This window comes from Syzygium oleosum, unplaced genomic scaffold (genome assembly GCF_021117445.2).
Source record: "Syzygium oleosum isolate NSW1041296 unplaced genomic scaffold, Sole_v2.1 Sole_v2.10, whole genome shotgun sequence".
NCBI lineage: Eukaryota > Viridiplantae > Streptophyta > Magnoliopsida > Myrtales > Myrtaceae > Syzygium > Syzygium oleosum.
Genome location: NW_026607494.1, coordinates 10,053,396 through 10,071,589, shown reverse-complemented (window position 1 = coordinate 10,071,589; position 18,194 = coordinate 10,053,396). Strand labels below are relative to the sequence as shown.

Below are 18,194 nucleotides of genomic sequence, written 5' to 3'. Positions count from 1 at the left end.
ATGCAAGCTAGAAGTTTCTTTATCTGTGGGAGCAGAAGATTGTGGAGGCAGAGATTGGAGATCTGCACATCTATTTCATTATATTTCTTCCCCTGAGAGGCAACTGCAACATCAAGAGACTCCAAAAGCTTAATGAACAATCAGGTTTGTAATTCCTGTATAACCCGGATCTGCACATAAAAACTTATCACTTATCAGGTGATCTCAGCGATTTTGTACGTGGCTTTGTCCATCACATCTATAATGAACTGAAGTAGGACTTGCAAAGTTCAAGGTAATAGGATGCCTAACGTTCCTAGTCAAGAAATGTCCAACATGAGTCAAAAAAAGATACGCAGTACTAATTATATTGTATTTAACAAGAACTTCCTTCTTTATGAATTCTCTCTATGAGAATTGCCGAAGGCATTCTAAGAGCAGCCACACGTCAAATATATCGATACCCCCTGCAAGCCAGGAGTTCTTACGTTACTAAGCTTAGCTTTTACAAAGAAGTGAGCCCTACTGACCACCCACAAGAGGACATAATGCTGCAATTTCGTCAACTACACTTTTTTGCGGTACAGCTTCCAGTGCAACAGACGAAACATTCGTACACGAGATGGACAATCTCAGATCTTCTCCATCTTCAGTTGTACCCCATGTTGAGGCTTAAAAAACAGACCATACGTCACTGTGTGTTTGTACTCGGGGGATAAAGAGAAAGTGAACTTAGACAGCACAATTGACAGAACTATCTTTAGTTCTGTCATCCCGAAATTCTGGCCAACACAGTTTCGTATCCCCGTCCCAAAAGGCATGAACAGATTCGGATGCTTGCATGCCGAAGGAATGCCATTCTCAAACCTTTCTGGATGGAACTCGTGGGCATCGTCGCCCCAGTTGGCCGGATCCTGATGCAACAGGGTGATTGGGAGCCAGATGTTGATGCCTTTCGGAATCAAAAAGTCCCCAAACTTCAGTTCCTCCATCGTTTCCCTCGGAAAGAATGGTACAGGGGGATATAGGCGCAATGTTTCATAAATCACCATACTTAACTGCACATTGAGAGAAAACAGCCGACAGGCAAACAGTCCTATACTTAGATCTCCTCCTAAGGATATACATGCGACTATATATATCCACTTGAAACTTACATGTCAATCCATAAACTAAAAAACTACTAAGAACGCTCACTCTATAATGATCCTTGGTTTCAGTTCATGAAACAATATACATAAAATAATATCTCCTTGGAATGGTCCGCATACGCAGGTAATTGATTGATCGATTGATTGATTAAGCTAGAGAATACTATGGTGAACTACAAAATTGGGTCTAGGGATCAGGTCCTGCCCTGACTATCCCATGTTTGCAATTGCACACTGCGTGTATACTTTAGGTCTGTGAATCGTGTGCCCCATGTTTGCAATTGCACACTGCGTGTATACTTTAGGTCTGTGAAACGTGTGCATAATAGGAAAAAATAAATTTAGAAGTACCAGTTTCATTTTGTGCAGGTTATCCATACTCGGGGCTTGATTTCCAAGGATCTCTACCACCTCTGCCCGCACACGCTCCTGCCACTCAGGATAGTGTGCTAAAAGTACTAAAGCGAAGGTAGCGGCGGTGGCGGTAGTTTCATGTCCGCTGAGGAACACACCCTTGCAATTGTCTATGATGACGCTCGATTCATGGTTGAAATGGTCGACTAAGGCCTGTAAGAAGCCCCCCTTGTCGGCATTGTGATCATCGTCCATCAGCTTCAGAACAGATTGGTCAATTTCTTTTCCGATCCTCAAAATGCCACGAGCAGTCTTTGTAGGAATATGCCTATATCCAAAAATTTTGAAGACGTCAAAAAGCGGCAAGAGTAATTTGAAATACTTTTGTCGGGGAAGCATGACCTAAGTGGGTTTAAGGATTTTCGAGAGTTTATCAGAGGAAATTTTGCCACATACGTGACACGGCATATGAAACAGTAGCTGACAAAAGGTAAACATGTGGAATTACGTCTGCCTCAAGGGTATTGTCTGTATGAACGCATGAATTTATCAGTCGCAACTTGCTGTAGAAAGCGAGCTTTAACAAAACCAAGCCACGGCTAGAGTCTTTTAACGCTGAAGAAGGAGGCGCCCTCACCTTACCCCAGGAAGACCAACAAAAGCACGCTGCCTGCTAAGCAAATCCTGGAGCACTAACATCTTGGAAAAAATTTCATTGCCAATAACATAATTGCTTCCAAAACATGCTTTTGAAAGCATTTCAGCAGAGATGCTTTTTAAATCCTCGTCGACCCGTACTGAAGCAACTCCCCCTGCTTCCTCCATCTGAGATTCCCATTTTTCCAGCACGGAGACAGCGGATTCAACCATCATGTCCACCATTCCCTTTGCAAAACAAAACAAGTATCATATGGATAGATTTTCTGTTAAAAATTAACTGCTTCAAAGTGCAAGAACAAAGACAGCTCAACCAAGAACTGTGCCGCTGTGAATTTGATTGAACCTGCCTAACTAAATTCACACCTTTATTTTGTCGTTGAAGAATTCTGGCGCTATGACCTTCCTCTGGGTCTCCCAAGAGTTCCCTTTCGCAGTGACGATGCTGTCATAACCCAACAGAGTTCCCCTGCCTCTCAGGTACTCGGGCCTTCCGAATTCTGTAGACTTGCACTGACTGAACTCCCTTACCATGTCAAAGTCGCAAATGCATACGATCACCATGTTTCCCATTGTGAACGAAAACACTGGACCTGCAACAACGACAGCGTTCTCAGCTGGCAAGGATGATTGTCTTAAGCTACATATGATTAATACACAACAGAAATAGCTGGCACATGTTACAGGCATATCTAGTGAAAACTCCTAAACACAAGACGTGAACAATGATTGAAGTAGAAGACAATATGTTTACCAAACTCGGCTCTCCACTTCTCTATGTGGGGAAATAGGCGGGACATGTAATCATGCGAGACACGATTGCCGATGCTTTGTTGATTCTTTGTGGCTTGCGCTTCCAGTTGAATCTTCTTAATTTCTGGTGTGTTGCCAAAGAAAAAGGACGGCGCAGGGCCATTGATTCCTTGATCCTGAAGCTTCTTTCTGAGCTGCAGCGGCCTCCACCAGAAGAGATTGTAGAGGTACAAGAACAAGCAAGTGAAGCCCACAACGGAGAGAGAGAGAAAGACCCCTGCCATGGTCATTGATGTCTAAACTGTTGTTCCCGTAGCTCTTCCTTGTTACTTCTTAAATAGATCCAAACGGGGCCTTTTCTGTTTTCTTTGAGATGCAAATGGCAATTGTTCTCACTCGTAAATTCCTTACTTGATTCACGGCATCAATTCAACTGCTAAAGGACAAAGTATGATGTCCAGGAACGGCGTATGATAACATTTTTATTCCCGGGAACAATTTCTATTTAAAAATAATTTTTTCTATTTCTATTCTCCGAACGAGTTTCTGAGTATAAGAATGTTTTGGTAACTATACAAAATTTCTATTCTCGAAATAGAAAAAGAAAAAAATGTTTTTGGTACGATCCTAAAATTTATATTCTCAATTTTTTCATTTAATTATAAAAATATCAGTGGAGACTTAACAATTCATGTTTAGATAAAACTGGATTTTTGTAAGGACTTAAATGATCAAGATATTCGAAGATAGCCGCAGAAAATCTAACATGATAGTTAGTCAAAGATGGATGCCTGGAAATAGCGGCAGAGAGTTCCACTGGTTTATTACTCACACTTTGGGCATTTCAATAAATAGGGATTTAGGGTATGGGGTTTAGGGTATAAGGTTTAGGTCATGCTGAGATTGTTTCTCTAAAATGACCTTATTTCTCTTTTTATTTCTGGAACAGAAAAGTAGATTTTTTTTTTTTTGTACTTTTTGTTTGTGTTCCAAAAATTTAACTGACTTACACAAAAAGATTCTTGGTCCTTTTCTGCTCCTGGAAAATAAAAGAACAGAAAACTAGAGCAATAGAAATTTTACCAAACATGCCGTAAACTGATTAAAGGTTGGTTTCGTTGAATAAGCACCGCAAGACACCATGAGGTAACTAGTCGGCCGTGGTTTCTGACTGGACATGGGGGAGGGAAGATTCTGCCTGCACATTTCTTCGTCGTGACTCTTTTTTTAACTTAATTATGTACGTGGTCGGTACCAACTATTGGTACCTTGTAATAGGATTATTCACTGGAGGGATCGAAATTTGTCCCTAAAGGATAATCAAAGGGACGACTGCAGCGGATCGATCCAAACCGAGCTAAAATGAAACTGGCACTGCTTGGCCGCCTGGGAGAGTCACATCCTTGAGGCTAATTCTTTTTTGGAAGTACAACGACGTTCCAAGTCCAGATGTAAATAAATAGAGTTCGGATAAAACAGCAGCATCTAGAGCTCAAGTATGACGAAGAATTATCTCGTTAAAATATCGCACGGATATCTCCGGTGACAAAATTACAGAACGCAACTAGGCCTGCAAGAACTCAACTAACCACCGCCAGCCCAAGGGCTCGCCAACATAGGAATACGTTGAGTATCGGTGGTCAAAGGGTGTGTTTGTTTTACAGAAGACCTCTTGATAGACGAAAATATTTTAAGTGACTTATTTTCAAGGAAAAAAAGCCGGTTTTCTGTTCTTGGATTGTGTACTTGAAAGTGAGACGGGATGCTTTTTAGATCTTACTTTCAAAAATTGAATATGTATATAATTAACATACTTAAATCTCTCGGTGCTTACAAACTTCACGTGAGAATGGTTCTCAATTCCAAGAAAGAAATCAAACCGTGATACCGCAATGAGCATCCAAATTGGAAGACAAAAGGAAGGGACCCATCGTGGAATTGAAGATAAGAAATTCTAAAGGCATTTTCGCAGATACCTCCTATGCTATCCTCCAAAAGTATGAGTCACATAACCAAGAGAAATATCATATAACCAAAGTGATGATCTAGTCCAAAAGATGCACGAAAAATTGAGCGGCGTTACGTAATTGAAGCTAGGGTTAGGAATCATTTGGAATAAAAGATGAAACAGCTTGAAAATTTGCAATGAAGAGGTACAGAATGTATCAAAGAGGAGTGAAGAGAGAGAGAGAGAGAGCGAGCACGTAGATTAAAAGATTAAAACACCGTGAGCGTGCGTATGGAAAGGAGCTCGCGAAAACGATGTCTTCTCTTTAGAATGGAGAAATTATTATCAGGGAACGCACCGTCGCACCTTTTGTCTTCCCCTTTTATCTGAACTAACCGTAGGCTGAGCTACCCACCTTCTCATTCTATAGATGACAAAGCCAGTATCAAGACGACTCGGAGCAATCTATCACGTCAACGCCGAGACTAGCATGCTGAACATGGAATTTATAGCATCTCGTGCTCGTTCAACGCCGCCAAAGAGTGCAATCTCAAAGGCTCAGATTTGGCCAAGGCAAATGCTCCTTTTGCTGTGCGTCTTAGTTATTCCTACTTTACTTATATTGTACCTTTTCCTCTCAGATTTAAAAATGGAGATATACAAATACGCTTCAACTCTTTTCAAAACAAAACACGAAAACAAATCCATGATTCCATATTCAATACCTATAGAGTGCCTCAGCTAGGATGCATTAATTCAATGTGACAAAATTCCACTGGAGGTAAAAAAATGGAGGAGAAGGTCTGGGACAACATAGTTCTCAACCTATCTATTAAAGCCAAGGGTAAAAACATAGGTCAGTAGGGAACTATTGGTGCAACATGCATCCATTAGATGTTGGTTCTCTGCTCATGAGTGTCAATCTTTTTTGTGACTGATGATGCCTCCTTTCTTAAAAAGATAATGAGTGTCGGGGAGAAGCAGAACATAGATACAATACATTACTCAGAACTGCCATTAATTTCTGTCAAAACTTTGTGGTGATATCTTTTTGTGCTACTCTGAAAAGCATGCTGTACGCTTTCGAAGCCGAGACAGCTGCCCACATCTGGGTTACCAGGCCAGACGATAACAAGACCGGTTCGGAGCAAGCCCTCAGTGAACTGCAGTTTGTCTGTCATCAGCATTTTCATGCTCAACCTGCCAATCAAAAGAAGTGGTTTCAGACACTGATGTTGGCATGAGATCCTTTTATAAATTGTACACCACATAATAAAAAGCACAATCACAGGCACAATAATCAGCTTTCACAATTCTCGTTATTATAATTACTATTAGTATAATTCGTGAAAATAGCCATTTGGGCATGTCAGACAGAAATCTCAAAGAAGAGTAGGAAAAACTAATTGAAATCTACATGGGCATTTACTGCTTACGATGGTGTTAATGATCCTGGACTAACACAGCAGTGATTCAATACCAACCTACGAAAGGAACAACCCAATTTCCATGACGAACTGAAAAAAACAATTTCTCATCCAAGTAAATTGACCATATACAGATGGCCAAAGAAAAAACATAAATAGAATTTGCCCTCAACCCAATAACATAGACTATATTTATTTTACTATCCTGACTACATGGCACATACTCAACGTCTGACTAATCCTGTAACTAAACCCATCGTCAGAGCTAATGAAGACCCTCTTTCCCCGCTCTTTTTTCCCCTTCCGGATCATAACTCCAAATGGAGAACCGCATCTCACGGTCCGCTGAACAGGAAAACATCATAAGATGTATGAATTGTGCCAACACTAGGTGAGATCGAAGGAGACAGAGATCGAAGGAGACCCAGCATAAAACGTAGAACCATGCATCTGTTGATAGCCTAAGTAAAGTCACTACAGCCTAATCAAAGTTACCATGAACAGTAAATCTGCTACTGCACCATAAACTACCAAAGCAACTTTTGCACAGAACAGTAGTAAGCACCATCCCTTGCACCCTTCACTAGACATCAGCATAAAGAAAAAGTTGTTTATTCAATCACAAGCATATGGCATCATCCTATCAAGACAGCCTCCAAGGAGTGGGCTGAATTACCTTTGCTACTTTTCTCCTCAGGAAAGAGGATGTCATCAGAATAATTCGAATCTTAACCTAAAAAGCTTTCATTTCTGCTAAAGAAGGAAATAACCCCCAAGAAAAGAATGAACACTCAACCACAATCATGATGTATAAGACTTTGATGAGAAAATATTGGAAGAGGATGTAGGTTGGTCATGGCATGATGCCACTCGAACGCATTGGAGACTAGCTAACGCTTCTGCACAAAGTGATTTCCATGTATAAAACAAAGCCGACTATACATTTGTCACTACTAACAGAAAATTCTCATTTCCTGGCAACTGAACTTAAATTTGTCAGTACTAATACGAAAAAACATGCTTATAATTTACAAAGGTTTATATTGACAGCAGATCTAAACATTTAAAATGATGCACTCACCTCAACGAGAACCTTAGCTCTTTTCTTGGGCTTAGAACCAGCATCACCTTTCTCAACGTTTCTTAAAGCCAAGGAGGATTCTTTACTTCCCCTCTTCCGATCAGCTTCTGCCTTATCATCTTCATCTTCGTCACCGTCTTCATCTGAACCAAAAATAAAATTAGCTCCACTACTTGGATCCAGGATAAGTCCTCTAGGAACTTCTCATCTCACGTGATTTTTAAGGGAACAAAGCAAGGCAAAACGTAAATGCAGCAAGAAACCATAAAGAACGGGAAAAAAACATAACAGCTCTTGAAAAAAATGATCACGTGAATATTCAAACACTAAATGAACACGTTTTATTTAGGTATAGAAAGAACCTTCGCCATTGTCAGCAATTGCACGAACTCTATTCATTGCAAGACCGCCAAAATCTTCAATATCATCTTCTAGTTCTTCCTCAAGTTCATCATAACCTTCCACATACTCTATCTCAGGTTCCTGCTCATTCCAGAAATATCGATTGCATAATCATCAAATGATAAAATTTAGCAAGAAGCAAACTTCTGCACATTTCATATAGAAATACTGTTTTAACGGAGCCATAAGTACCTTCTCAAACAACAAAAGTAATATGTGTTCATGAAAAAATAGTATACCTCCTCTTCATCTTCATCGGCAGCCTGCAATGAATCCATCTCAAGGACTTTTTCGTACTCTTTGACAGGGTAATTGTAGATATCACCATACACTCCTTTCCTGAGGCGTTCTAATAGCTCTTTCTCAATACTCTGCCACAAAGCCAACAATAATTAAAAGTCTTGGGTGACATAATGGATGAAACACTTCCAAGGTTATAAAGGTGAACCCAACCAACCTTTTCCAAAACTGCCGCCTTTTCTGCTTTTTCCTCCCTTCTAGCCTCTCTCTTCTTTTCTTTCCTCGGTGTTGTCATAATCTTTTCCCTGTTAGGAAAGAAAGGCACGTTGAAGTATAAAGCTGAAACAGAGGAGATGCCCCACGGGACCAGTCCAAACATCAGTAAGAGCATTGTCCACTGCATGTTCTTGAACATGTGGGTTTCACAAATGCAAATGCACAAACCTTGTGACTTGTGATTTTACAATCATGATATAAGGATAAGGCAACACATAAGATTACAGAAATTTTGAGGAAAACTGAAATCGACATAAGAGAGCCGTAGAGAAATCTTAGTAAAGAGAACTGTAGAGAAACCTAGAAATATTTAATGCTAAAGATAATATTGTTGACAAAGAGATTCGTCATATCGCCAAATCTAACATGAAAACATTCACTTGAACAAATAATTCGTTTTTGTTCACATCTTAGCCAACAATATGAAGAGTTAAAAGTCAAGAGCAACGCCAAATTCTAGATGACACACAAATATAATCACCATATTACCAATTAAATTGAAAAGTGCGATCAAATAGCCACGCAGAAGATTAAGAGATTTAGTTTATCATAAAAACACATCCTACGATAGAGCAGCCAAATGCGAGAAGGGGTTTGAACCTAGTTTTCAGAGCAAGCTTCCTCATTCGAATGCGCATTTGAGTCATTTTGGTCAACCTTTGCTTGGTCTTATGAACAAGAAACTTCGGCCAATACATCTGCCAACAGAGGAGTCGATGCAGTTAGTGAAATGCCAGAACAAAGCAAAACAATCTGTCACACTGCAAAGCTAAATTGCCAATACCAAATGCTTATCAATAATCTCAAGGGCCTTCTCGTAATTTCTCGGCAGCTTCACTCTTTCCCACAATTTGTCAGGCATGTGAGCCCTTTCTATTGATTTCATATACAAGTAAAAGACACCTGCATAGTAGACAAAAAAACATATGCTTGGAGATTAGTTTAAAGTCAAAACGGTATGCAATCTACTGCTGAAGCGATCAAAATAACATTGGAACTAAAAATCTCATGTCAAACCAGTTTGTTAATACCATATACTATTAAGGATTTTGAAAGACATGAGATAACTTAAAAAAAGTCCCAGTCATGATGACAGTTAAAACATAGTACCGTCATGGTCACGGATAGTAGCATAGCGGCTGTTAGCTAGAGGGCAGGAGCTCCTATTACAAATCCCTGTTACATTGTATTCATTTCGACAAAATATTCCAGTGGTAATCCTGCAAGAAAAGATTAGAAGCAAATAAAGGTACTTCTTGCTCATATTGGCAAGGAGAAGTAACATGATAAGGTGAGATCATTTTGGGTTAATCGACTCACTTGGCCATATAACTACAATGGTTGTGCCGAATGACTTGCCAGATAACCTCATCGTGCTGCATCTCTGACTAATAATTTGTTCTCCAACCCGATTATTCAGTTGCTTGTTCGGCTTTGGAAATTTAGTTATTGAGGTTCTTCAGTATTAACCTCTTATCACCTCACCTTGTTGTTGGAGGTCAAGAAACCTGCAAGGGCAGATATGCCCTTCTATTAGTAAATCACAACGGAGTCCTTGAAATAAGGTTGAAATAAGGTTGACATCAAGCTGAGTTGAGTGGACAAAATCAGATATTCAAACTAGACTCAATTCAAATACTCGAATCGAACAAGCATACACACACAAACGAAGAGGCAAGAGAGCATAGAAGAAAATAGGCATGCAATCAAGCTGAGTACACAAGTCGGAAGCTCAAACTCGACTCGACTCAAACTCAATACTAAATATCATTTTCCGTGCTTGAACTTGACCTGAAAATATTTTTAGCAAGCTTGAATTGACCTGACTCAATCTTTGCCAAACTCATAATTGAGCTCGAGCTCAAGCTTGCGCAACTCTTCCTTTGCTTATTTTATATTAGGGGGCACACTTCCTCCCGCTTTTCATAAATCACTTTTCCTGACATAAGTATGAAAATTGAGCGACCAAAACAATATAATCAAGTAGCAAACGAATCTCTTAAACAACAAACATCGAAACAACGAGAACGTACAAATCCTATGACTGAGCAAAAACCAAACCAAAACAACCACAACTCGGACCGTTCGAGCACATACAGATTGAAATTCGAAAGCTCAAAACTTCCAGAACGAAGCACGCGCAAGATTACCCAAAGTTCACAAGCACAGAACACGATGAATCGAATGAATTTCGCAATCAGTGACCGGATTTCTTAACGCAGAAGAGCAAGAAACAGACGACCCAAGACCCCGAAACCTCCGCTTCTTCCTCCACATCGTGCATACCGAACTACACACACCTTTATACGAAGAGACAGACAAAGTGTGAACAGACAGAACATTATCACGATATACAGAACCAAACGGCAAGCAAGAAGATGTACCCAGATCGACGAACGGTTCCGCGTTCTCGAAACGAGCAGGAACCCGAGTCTCGAGCTATGTCTCTGACAAAATACGTCGCCGAGAGGCAGGAACAAGCGCGCCGCTTCCCTTCTTGTCGGCGGCCGAACAACAACGCAGAGAGGAAGCGAGGCGGAGGGAGACGAAAGGAGAAAGAGGTGTAATTGAGTCGAAACGGTGATCACGGGCCGAGTTCGTCTTATGTTCCGACCCGGTCCGAGATTACCGGGCTTAAATAGCTTGTCGGGTCCGGAGCAATCCGAGCCCGATAGGATAATCCGGCCCGATCCATGAGATTTGGCCCACACAGAAGGCAAAAAACTTTAAGTTCAAAGGTCCTAATTAGGGATGATCGGTTCCTGAGCGGTCCAACGGAACTAGTGAAGAAGCAAACGGCATTCGAAGAGCCTTTCAAAGTAGAAGGTCCTCGGCTTTTTTGAGTTTTGATCCACTGGATTTGACAACGATCCTCGATCAGGGGGCAACGGACGGCTCGATCCTTCCCCGAAGGAAACAGAAAAGAGAAAATTATCCTTTGATGCAGTAAGGAGTCAACTCATGTCCGTGTTTGACCAAAAAAAAAAAACTCATGTCCGTGAAAAGCATATCATCACATGGATTGATGATAGTTTGATGGGGAAATAGCACATAATTTGTACTGAGCCTAGTAATAACTTCGAGTAGGTTTTGCTCAATAATTAGTATGTTTAATCGGTCTAATCCGGGCGGTCCGCTTCCCACCCTATAACACGAAATCGGACCGCCCGTCACTGATTTTAGTTTTATGGAACCAGGAACTAGACCGGCGCCCTTGGGAATTGCCCAAAATCAACCAGTTTGATCTGGTCCAGCGGTTCCCGATTCGGGTGGTTCCCGTTGCACACCCCTAGTCCTAATCTAATGATGCCTGTAATTACATAGTAATTTTAGTTCTAATCTCAATCCAACCAAGCAAATGCATCAATTGATTGCCACTGCTTTCGCCAAATTTATCATTTGAGTTAGGAGTTTAATTAACCGGCGTGATCTTGATTGTCACGAGCCGTGTTCAAAATGTGATGCACGAGCACGATTCCGATTAATTTCTCATTGGAACTCGATACGAACCGTTTCTTTACGATGTTCACATGCAGAAGATAAGACCGTTTATGAAAAAAAATCAGGCTTATATCGATGGCGTGCAAAACAGAATCCTCTAAATGGAAAGCAGCGTGAGAACCATTCGTCATCATAAGTCTTAGGTCAAGACAAGAGTGCAAATGTGAAAGCAGCTCGATTTGCCATTCTCTTTCTTAATCTCCTAATCATTAAATAACTTTGTATAAATAATAGTCTCCTATTAGAAAATCAGATCATGCTTTGCACGGACTAATACGACATCGTACGCAAATCCCAAATGATCAAATCCAAAATATGTCTGGCTGAATCGGCATTATTCGAACGATTTTTTCAATTTCATCCATAGGAATAGTTGCGCCAGCTCGTGCTGACGTGTGGTCTTGTAGAAATGTTTCATATGCAATTATGCATCATTTTCCACCAACTTCTTACCTGTAATCTGTATATACGCACCCACGACTAGGTGAAACTCTCTCTCTTTCTTGCCGGCCCTTCATTAATTTTTGAGTGAACGACTCGAATTCCTTTTCAATTGCTCCCGTATTTGCAATAATGTGAGCCGGCAATCTCATCAACTCGTAAACTTCATCTGTTTTTCTAGGTGTGAACGGCTTATACGCGTGTCGTCGCGAATTAATTAAACCTTCGTATCTCAGTCTAAGCAAGCCGGCCAATATTTCACCATGGATTCTTTCGGCCAGACGCCATATAAAGCACCCTTCCGTCGTGCAAGTTCTGAGCAAAAGAACCTGAAACATGGATGTTCGATCTCGTCCTCAGAGCTGCAAGAGGGTCTTCTGCGCGCTGATGGTTGTCACCCTGGTCGCTTGCCTCGTCGCGGTGGTGGCTCAGGCGCGGCCTGTGATGATCCGTGACCGGGTTTCAGGAGGTGGGGATCGGGAGCCGAAGCGTGAGCTCGCACGGAGGATGCAGCCCTTGCTGATTAAGCTGCCGAAGGGTACGCCGGTGCCGCCTTCCGGACCAAGCCCCATCATCAACTGATGATGGTGGGGGGTGATGAAGGAGGCATTGCATCGTTCTCATGCAACAAGAAAGGAAGTCATTTGGTTCTAATTACAGATACGCGCACAGATATAGATTGCATATAGTACGCAAGTTATTAGCAGTTAACAGTTGTGTACGTAAGGAGAGGCTGTACGTATACAGTATTATACTGGGTATAAGGTGGTGATTGGCAATATTTTCTTCATTCATTCCATTCTTTTTGAGTTTGATTGACAATTTTACAGTGATTGATGATTATTTTTTTACACCTTTATTTGTTCGATTTGTTTGTGATATGTGATTGTTTTCCAAGGTTAATCGTAAAAACATGCTGGCAAGATTAGCATAGGCAGTGCCGAGGGGCAAAAAAATCCGACAATCCTGGAATCGTGCATATAATAACATTTGAATTCACCAGGCCGATGAGGGGGGAGTGCGCCTTAAGATCGCCCGCAACGGTTATACGTAAGTTGGCCCGGAAGCTAAACCAAAAAGATTAGTAATTAAGATGAATCTTGCTATAGATGTTTATAATGCACATCGCATTTCTCCGAATCATGTTGGGTGTTTGAATGGACCACTAACTTGAGAAAGTATTTACAATTTTGCCACATACTTTATAGTAAACTTATTTAGTATATGAGTTTTACTATCTTTAGTAAAAACATTAAAAAAACCGTCTTTGTAAGTAGATTTTATCGATATATTTAGCAAGATTTTTAATTACCATCAATCATTTATCTATTGAACAAATTAAGTAACCCCAATCATACTTACCATATTACGTGGATGTTTGGAATTAATTGAATATCTTAAGTCAATTTTACTTAAAGTTATCGAACAAGTTTAGTCTCATCAAGTTATGAATTCTTAGTTTTTCAGTACTTAATTAGGTTATCAAATGGGCCATAATTTTCTCAAGGACTGAACAGAGAAAATTGAAGCATGCTCAGATTCGAGAGACCAAAAATAATAATTTATAAACGCACCACCAAAGCTACAAACATTTGCTTTATGAGAGATCATATCTTCATCAAGTTGATATGCAACATGACAGGGACCAAGTATAGATCCCTCGTGTGCATCCACTTGGTTTCTTGGTTAAAACATAAATGAATGACTGTTTCCTCCGTACTTCACAGAAATCCATAGCCAGAAACGAAGACAGAAAACGAGAGGCTACCGAACACTCTCTGTCCACCTGCTCCTTCCCTACGAAGGTCGTGTCGTGTCGTCTCCTGCTTCTTCCAGATTCAACAGCTCCCTCGTCACCATGAAGATCATTTTTGCTGTCTTCCATCAAGAAACGTGGCATTTGGTCTGTTGTGGAGAGTTTAGTAGGCCATTTATGAGCAAAGGCAATGACCCTGTTTTGGAAGTTTCCATAACGTCTCAGGTCTGTGGCATCAGAAACGTGTGAAGGGAGTTGGAAAAGATGAGCGAAGCAGATTTGATTTCTGCATTGCCTGTAAATAATGTAAACAATTCTCCTTTCTTGAAGGACGAGAATCGAAAGAGGACAGAGCGAAATCTGCCCCGATTGGAAGTTATTGCCTTGATGTGAATCCCCATGTGACGTGAGCCACAACATTTCATCAACTTGTACAGCCATCCATCCCAAAGTTCAGTAAGTGTACTTAATGGTCATTAAGAATGGGACCCTTCTTGTCTTGAATCATCAATGCCTTATCACTTCTCACACGTGTTTCTTTGGCTATCTCGGAGGAGGAAACTTTAACCCAGCACTAGTCCATGATTCGATAGTACCTTTGGCTGTGCACATATCGTAATGGTCCTCGAATGGCGGTGAATCAGGAACTACAGGAGCGAGACAGAGAAACCTAGTGATTCACGATGTGCGTCTCCATTTACGATGACAAAAGAGCAACACAAACATAAGATGAGAAAAATTCTTTCCATATCATCCTAGGTCCGAAGTTACAAGCAGCGTAGGCATAATGTTTTTATAGCTTTCATGAAGCCAAACTAGAACTGTACATGTATTGCAGCTCAGGAAATGCGACTGCCTAGATGTCTGGTGTACCTGGCCGTGCCCGTATTTGTTTCACGATCTCATTGACACAAAAAATGGAATGAAGAAAAGCAAAATCTAGCTCAGAACAGAAGCAGACACAGCAGAATACAACATAGGAGGAAGAAACAGATTCTGCTGAGCGACTTATCTGCCTCCAATACATGCCTCCTCATCCTAGGGTTGTTTCCGGCCATACTGTACGAGTTTGGGTAAGTGTATAAGTTTGTTACCGAGTTCCCGAAAAGCCTTGCATATACCATTTCACCGAATATACCAATTATTGGGTAGATGATGTTCGTGGTTGTGCCACTTAGACTGAGCATGGGAGAAACCGAGTGATGCAATAATTGAGCTTGAGAATAGTATGGTTGTGATTGAAGATGGAAATGTCCACCATAAGGTGGTTGTGTTAGGAGAGGACTAGAGGTAGCATTAATCCGTCTTGGCGTGCTGGGCCCGCCAACCAGACCAAGTGGCCTACGGGGTACAACATTGCCCAGATCTCGATCCTCACTTTTGGAAAGTCGGCTAGTTTGGCCACGGCCGTAGAGTGGAATTAGAGTTGTGTACGAAACCTCGGCTTTGCACACAGGACATTGATGCTGTTGCGGCTCTTCTAGCTCTTTAGCAGAAGTATCCTGAACTTTAAGCCACTTGTAGATGCAAGGCCAGCAGTACAGATGGCCGCAGAGTGTGACCACAGGATCTTGCACAGAGTCTAGGCAAATATTGCACTCAAAACCACTGGATCGGGCTCCTTCCAAGTCAGCTGCACCAGCAAATGTTGATTTCTGGCTACCTGAGGGAAATTTGATTACATCACTAGAGACATGAGCGACATCTTCATGAGTATGGGGATCCATCGACATCTTGCCCACGCTAAAAGGAATTCTTTTCCCTTTCCTGCATCATGCCCAAGAAGACAAGCTCAGATTACAAGTGGTTCAATAGCAGATACAAAGAAATAGTAAACAGATCTGCTGGTAACATATGATGCTATCATCTACTTGCCCCCCAATATTATTAAGTGGTTGTCTGGAACTGTGAAACACACAATTCCAGTGTAATTTAATCTTCAGTACAATTGCATAAATCTCCACCCTAGTTCGGGATAATTAATCAAAATCAGCTCACACTAACACGAGTAACTAGGCTCTAGCATCTGCTTCAGAACAGACCTCAGAAATTCAGAATGAGATCTTGAATCAAGGTACTTTGCTGATGACCGAATCTCTAATAAACCATAGAAAACAGGCAAACGGAAAGTATCAGAGATGCTGAGTTCCATATCCAAGTTCGTTCAATCAAGAGCTTCTGAACGCTTAAATCTGTGATTCTGACCATAATCTTATTCTAAGAGGAACATATTAATATAAGATTATTCAACTATGAGGAATATCTCAATGGTACATCCATCCACAAATGAGCCTAATAATTGCCGAATGCCTATCTATCTATCTATCTATCTCTCTAGAAGAACTCTTTAAGAACATAAAGGCATCCATCCACCGGTCACGGTTCGCCATTCTGTGGATGATACTAGAAGTGGAACACCCAACCGAATCAATAAATTCATCAACAACCGTGACCATAAGACTCGAGATCCTCCCATTATGGTAAGAAACATAAATCTTCAATTGCTTTCCCACTTGGTCACAAATACCTTATAACATCCATGATCAATCCCATTAAGGAGTGGATTTCAGCAGCCTAGACATGAAACTCCCATATATATCCTTTCATTGAAGGACAGAAAAGACGTTTTCGTTGGGAAACAGAAATTAAACTTTTCCACGGATTCTTTATAGAAAATCAGATGACATAAGCCATATGCTCATGTTTTGCTGATTCAAAGAAGTGGGAAGATACATGATGTAGAATTCGAAATTCAAGCTGCAATCCAAATTCTGAAGGTAATTCTTTCCCCGAAAAAGTATTTGAATTCATCGCTGTTAGCAACCTTTGAAACACAAGGAAATATAGATTCCATATACCTCACTTCGCCTAAATCAGAACAAGTTAACATAAAATCCAGCTCCAAAACAGACGAACAATTAAAATAAATGAAAACCATTGGCCACCCATATAACAAGAAGCAAGACACAGACGAAACCATTGTCCTCGAAACAAAAAAATTCACAATCCGACTCCGCAATCTCTAAGCCACAAAAACCCCACCAAGCGGACGCAAGAACCATCACCGGAGATCAAGAAAACAGGGACGAACAACAAACGCCCTCACACACGAAACGGTACTGTTGAAGAGTATACAAAGCCGAGACGAACACGAAGACAGAACTGCTGAAGCGAAACCGGTCAAAGACTTGACCGAGAGAAGACAACTGAGAACTCACCGATTGGCGAAAAGCCGGTCCCTGGGCCTCTCTGGGTTGGTCGCGGCCGCGAATCAGCTTCGGAATCGTGCAGCAAAATCGGAGCTTTGTCGAACAGGCGCGAACAGGTATGACCAATTCGTAAAGGGTCGAGCTCTAATGGGTGCGAAAGAGAGGAGAGAAAGAGAGAGTCGCTGAAGAAGGAGGCGAGGATGGAGGTGATATATGGGCTAAGGCTAAGGCATGGCGTCACAGCGCAGGTGATATAAATGTGAAAATATTCACGATCGTCACGCACACGGATTAAGGCCGGAAAGGAGCTGAAATAGAATAATGTTTGACGTGTACAAAATGGTTTTTTATTTATTTATAAAGTTTGATTAAGGAGGTCATTGTTATGTTGATGGGGGAATATCTCCCACTTCATTGACAGAAGGAAGATATTTTTTTCATGGTCGGTTCATTATCTAGAGTTTTTCCTTTTAAATTTTATTGGCTAAAGATATGCAAATCTACTGCGAAATTCTAACATTGGAATTTTTAATGAGATCATTCGAGAGATCTGTCTATATTAATGAAAATCACGATTCTATCAATTATGTTCTATCAATAAAAGGCATTAACATTTCATGTCGAACTTTTTCAATATAATTCCACGAAATGCCCACTATCTTAATTTTTTTTATATTACAAATGATCTTTGTGCTCGCGCCTTTAAATTATTAAAAAAATATATATTTGCATACGTCCGTATCTTCCGTAATTCTCCGTTTCTCATCATTTTTCTTGACAAAAAAGTAACATTCCCTTTATACCTACCTCGCAACCATCGTCCGATTTATTAATTAATTAATTTGGGTTTGCTAAAGTACGACTTAGTGCTACTGCAAATTGATTTCGACATTCTGTGTACCATTTCAAGGAAAGCTCTCGTTCGATCGACTGGTCAACTGTCAACAAATTCAAACTTTTGGGGGAAACTCAACCCTCTTAGCTTTGAATTAAATGAATTAATTTGTTCTTATCTACAC

At 40.7% G+C, this 18,194-nt stretch overlaps 3 protein-coding genes across 6 annotated transcripts; all 3 read right to left on the bottom strand.

Moving 5' to 3' along the window:
* Positions 1 to 573: 573 nt before the first annotated feature.
* LOC130139051 (cytochrome P450 714C2-like) lies at positions 574 to 3,186 on the bottom strand. Its single transcript, XM_056315199.1, has 5 exons — positions 2,896 to 3,186; positions 2,508 to 2,734; positions 2,122 to 2,369; positions 1,482 to 1,812; positions 574 to 1,037 (listed from the first exon to the last, which is right to left on the bottom strand). The coding sequence occupies exons 1-5, from the start codon at positions 3,182 to 3,184 to the stop codon at positions 612 to 614; spliced, it is 1,521 nt and encodes a 506-aa protein (XP_056171174.1). The 5' UTR covers positions 3,185 to 3,186; the 3' UTR covers positions 574 to 611.
* Positions 3,187 to 5,552: 2,366 nt separating this feature from the next.
* On the bottom strand, positions 5,553 to 10,810 carry LOC115685541 (uncharacterized). 3 transcript variants are annotated; one of them, XM_030610616.2, is made up of 10 exons: positions 10,653 to 10,810; positions 9,589 to 9,776; positions 9,379 to 9,488; positions 9,053 to 9,171; positions 8,869 to 8,966; positions 8,210 to 8,297; positions 7,992 to 8,123; positions 7,713 to 7,833; positions 7,351 to 7,493; positions 5,553 to 6,042 (listed from the first exon to the last, which is right to left on the bottom strand). In XM_030610616.2, the coding sequence occupies exons 2-10, from the start codon at positions 9,648 to 9,650 to the stop codon at positions 5,998 to 6,000; spliced, it is 918 nt and encodes a 305-aa protein (XP_030466476.1). In that variant the 5' UTR covers positions 9,651 to 9,776; positions 10,653 to 10,810; the 3' UTR covers positions 5,553 to 5,997. The 3 variants fall into 3 exon arrangements, with proteins under 3 accessions (XP_030466476.1, XP_056171176.1, XP_056171177.1); XM_056315201.1 differs by having other exon boundaries at positions 7,351 to 7,487; XM_056315202.1 differs by lacking the exons at positions 9,379 to 9,488; positions 10,653 to 10,810.
* Positions 10,811 to 14,691: 3,881 nt separating this feature from the next.
* On the bottom strand, positions 14,692 to 17,446 carry LOC115685543 (E3 ubiquitin-protein ligase RMA1H1-like). 2 transcript variants are annotated; one of them, XM_030610619.2, is made up of 2 exons: positions 17,185 to 17,446; positions 14,692 to 15,733 (listed from the first exon to the last, which is right to left on the bottom strand). In XM_030610619.2, exon 2 carries the CDS (start codon positions 15,697 to 15,699, stop codon positions 14,911 to 14,913), a length of 789 nt encoding a protein of 262 aa, XP_030466479.1. In that variant the 5' UTR covers positions 15,700 to 15,733; positions 17,185 to 17,446; the 3' UTR covers positions 14,692 to 14,910. The 2 variants fall into 2 exon arrangements, with proteins under 2 accessions (XP_030466479.1, XP_056171175.1); XM_056315200.1 differs by lacking the exon at positions 17,185 to 17,446 and adding an exon at positions 16,009 to 16,208.
* Between the last annotated feature and the right edge of the window lie 748 nt (positions 17,447 to 18,194).

Excerpts from the sequence above, each read along its gene's own strand:
- LOC130139051 (XM_056315199.1), bottom strand. The coding sequence starts at position 3,184 with ATGACCATGGCAGGGGTCTTTCTCTCTCTCTCCGTTGTGGGCTTCACT. Across the intron at positions 2,370-2,507 it reads TCTTCAACGACAAAATAAAG|GGAATGGTGGACATGATGGT; the intron begins GTGTGAATTTAG and ends TGTTTTGCAAAG. Across the intron at positions 1,038-1,481 it reads ACCTGCACAAAATGAAACTG|TTAAGTATGGTGATTTATGA; the intron begins GTACTTCTAAAT and ends CTCAATGTGCAG.
- LOC115685541 (XM_030610616.2), bottom strand. The coding sequence starts at position 9,650 with ATGCAGCACGATGAGGTTATCTGGCAAGTCATTCGGCACAACCATTGT. Across the intron at positions 7,834-7,991 it reads CCGATGAAGATGAAGAGGAG|GAACCTGAGATAGAGTATGT; the intron begins GTATACTATTTT and ends TGGAATGAGCAG. Across the intron at positions 6,043-7,350 it reads GAGCTAAGGTTCTCGTTGAG|GTTGAGCATGAAAATGCTGA; the intron begins GTGAGTGCATCA and ends TTTGATTGGCAG.
- LOC115685543 (XM_056315200.1), bottom strand. The coding sequence starts at position 16,118 with ATGGAACTCAGCATCTCTGATACTTTCCGTTTGCCTGTTTTCTATGGT. Across the intron at positions 15,734-16,008 it reads TCTCATTCTGAATTTCTGAG|GAAAGGGAAAAGAATTCCTT; the intron begins GTCTGTTCTGAA and ends GGCATGATGCAG.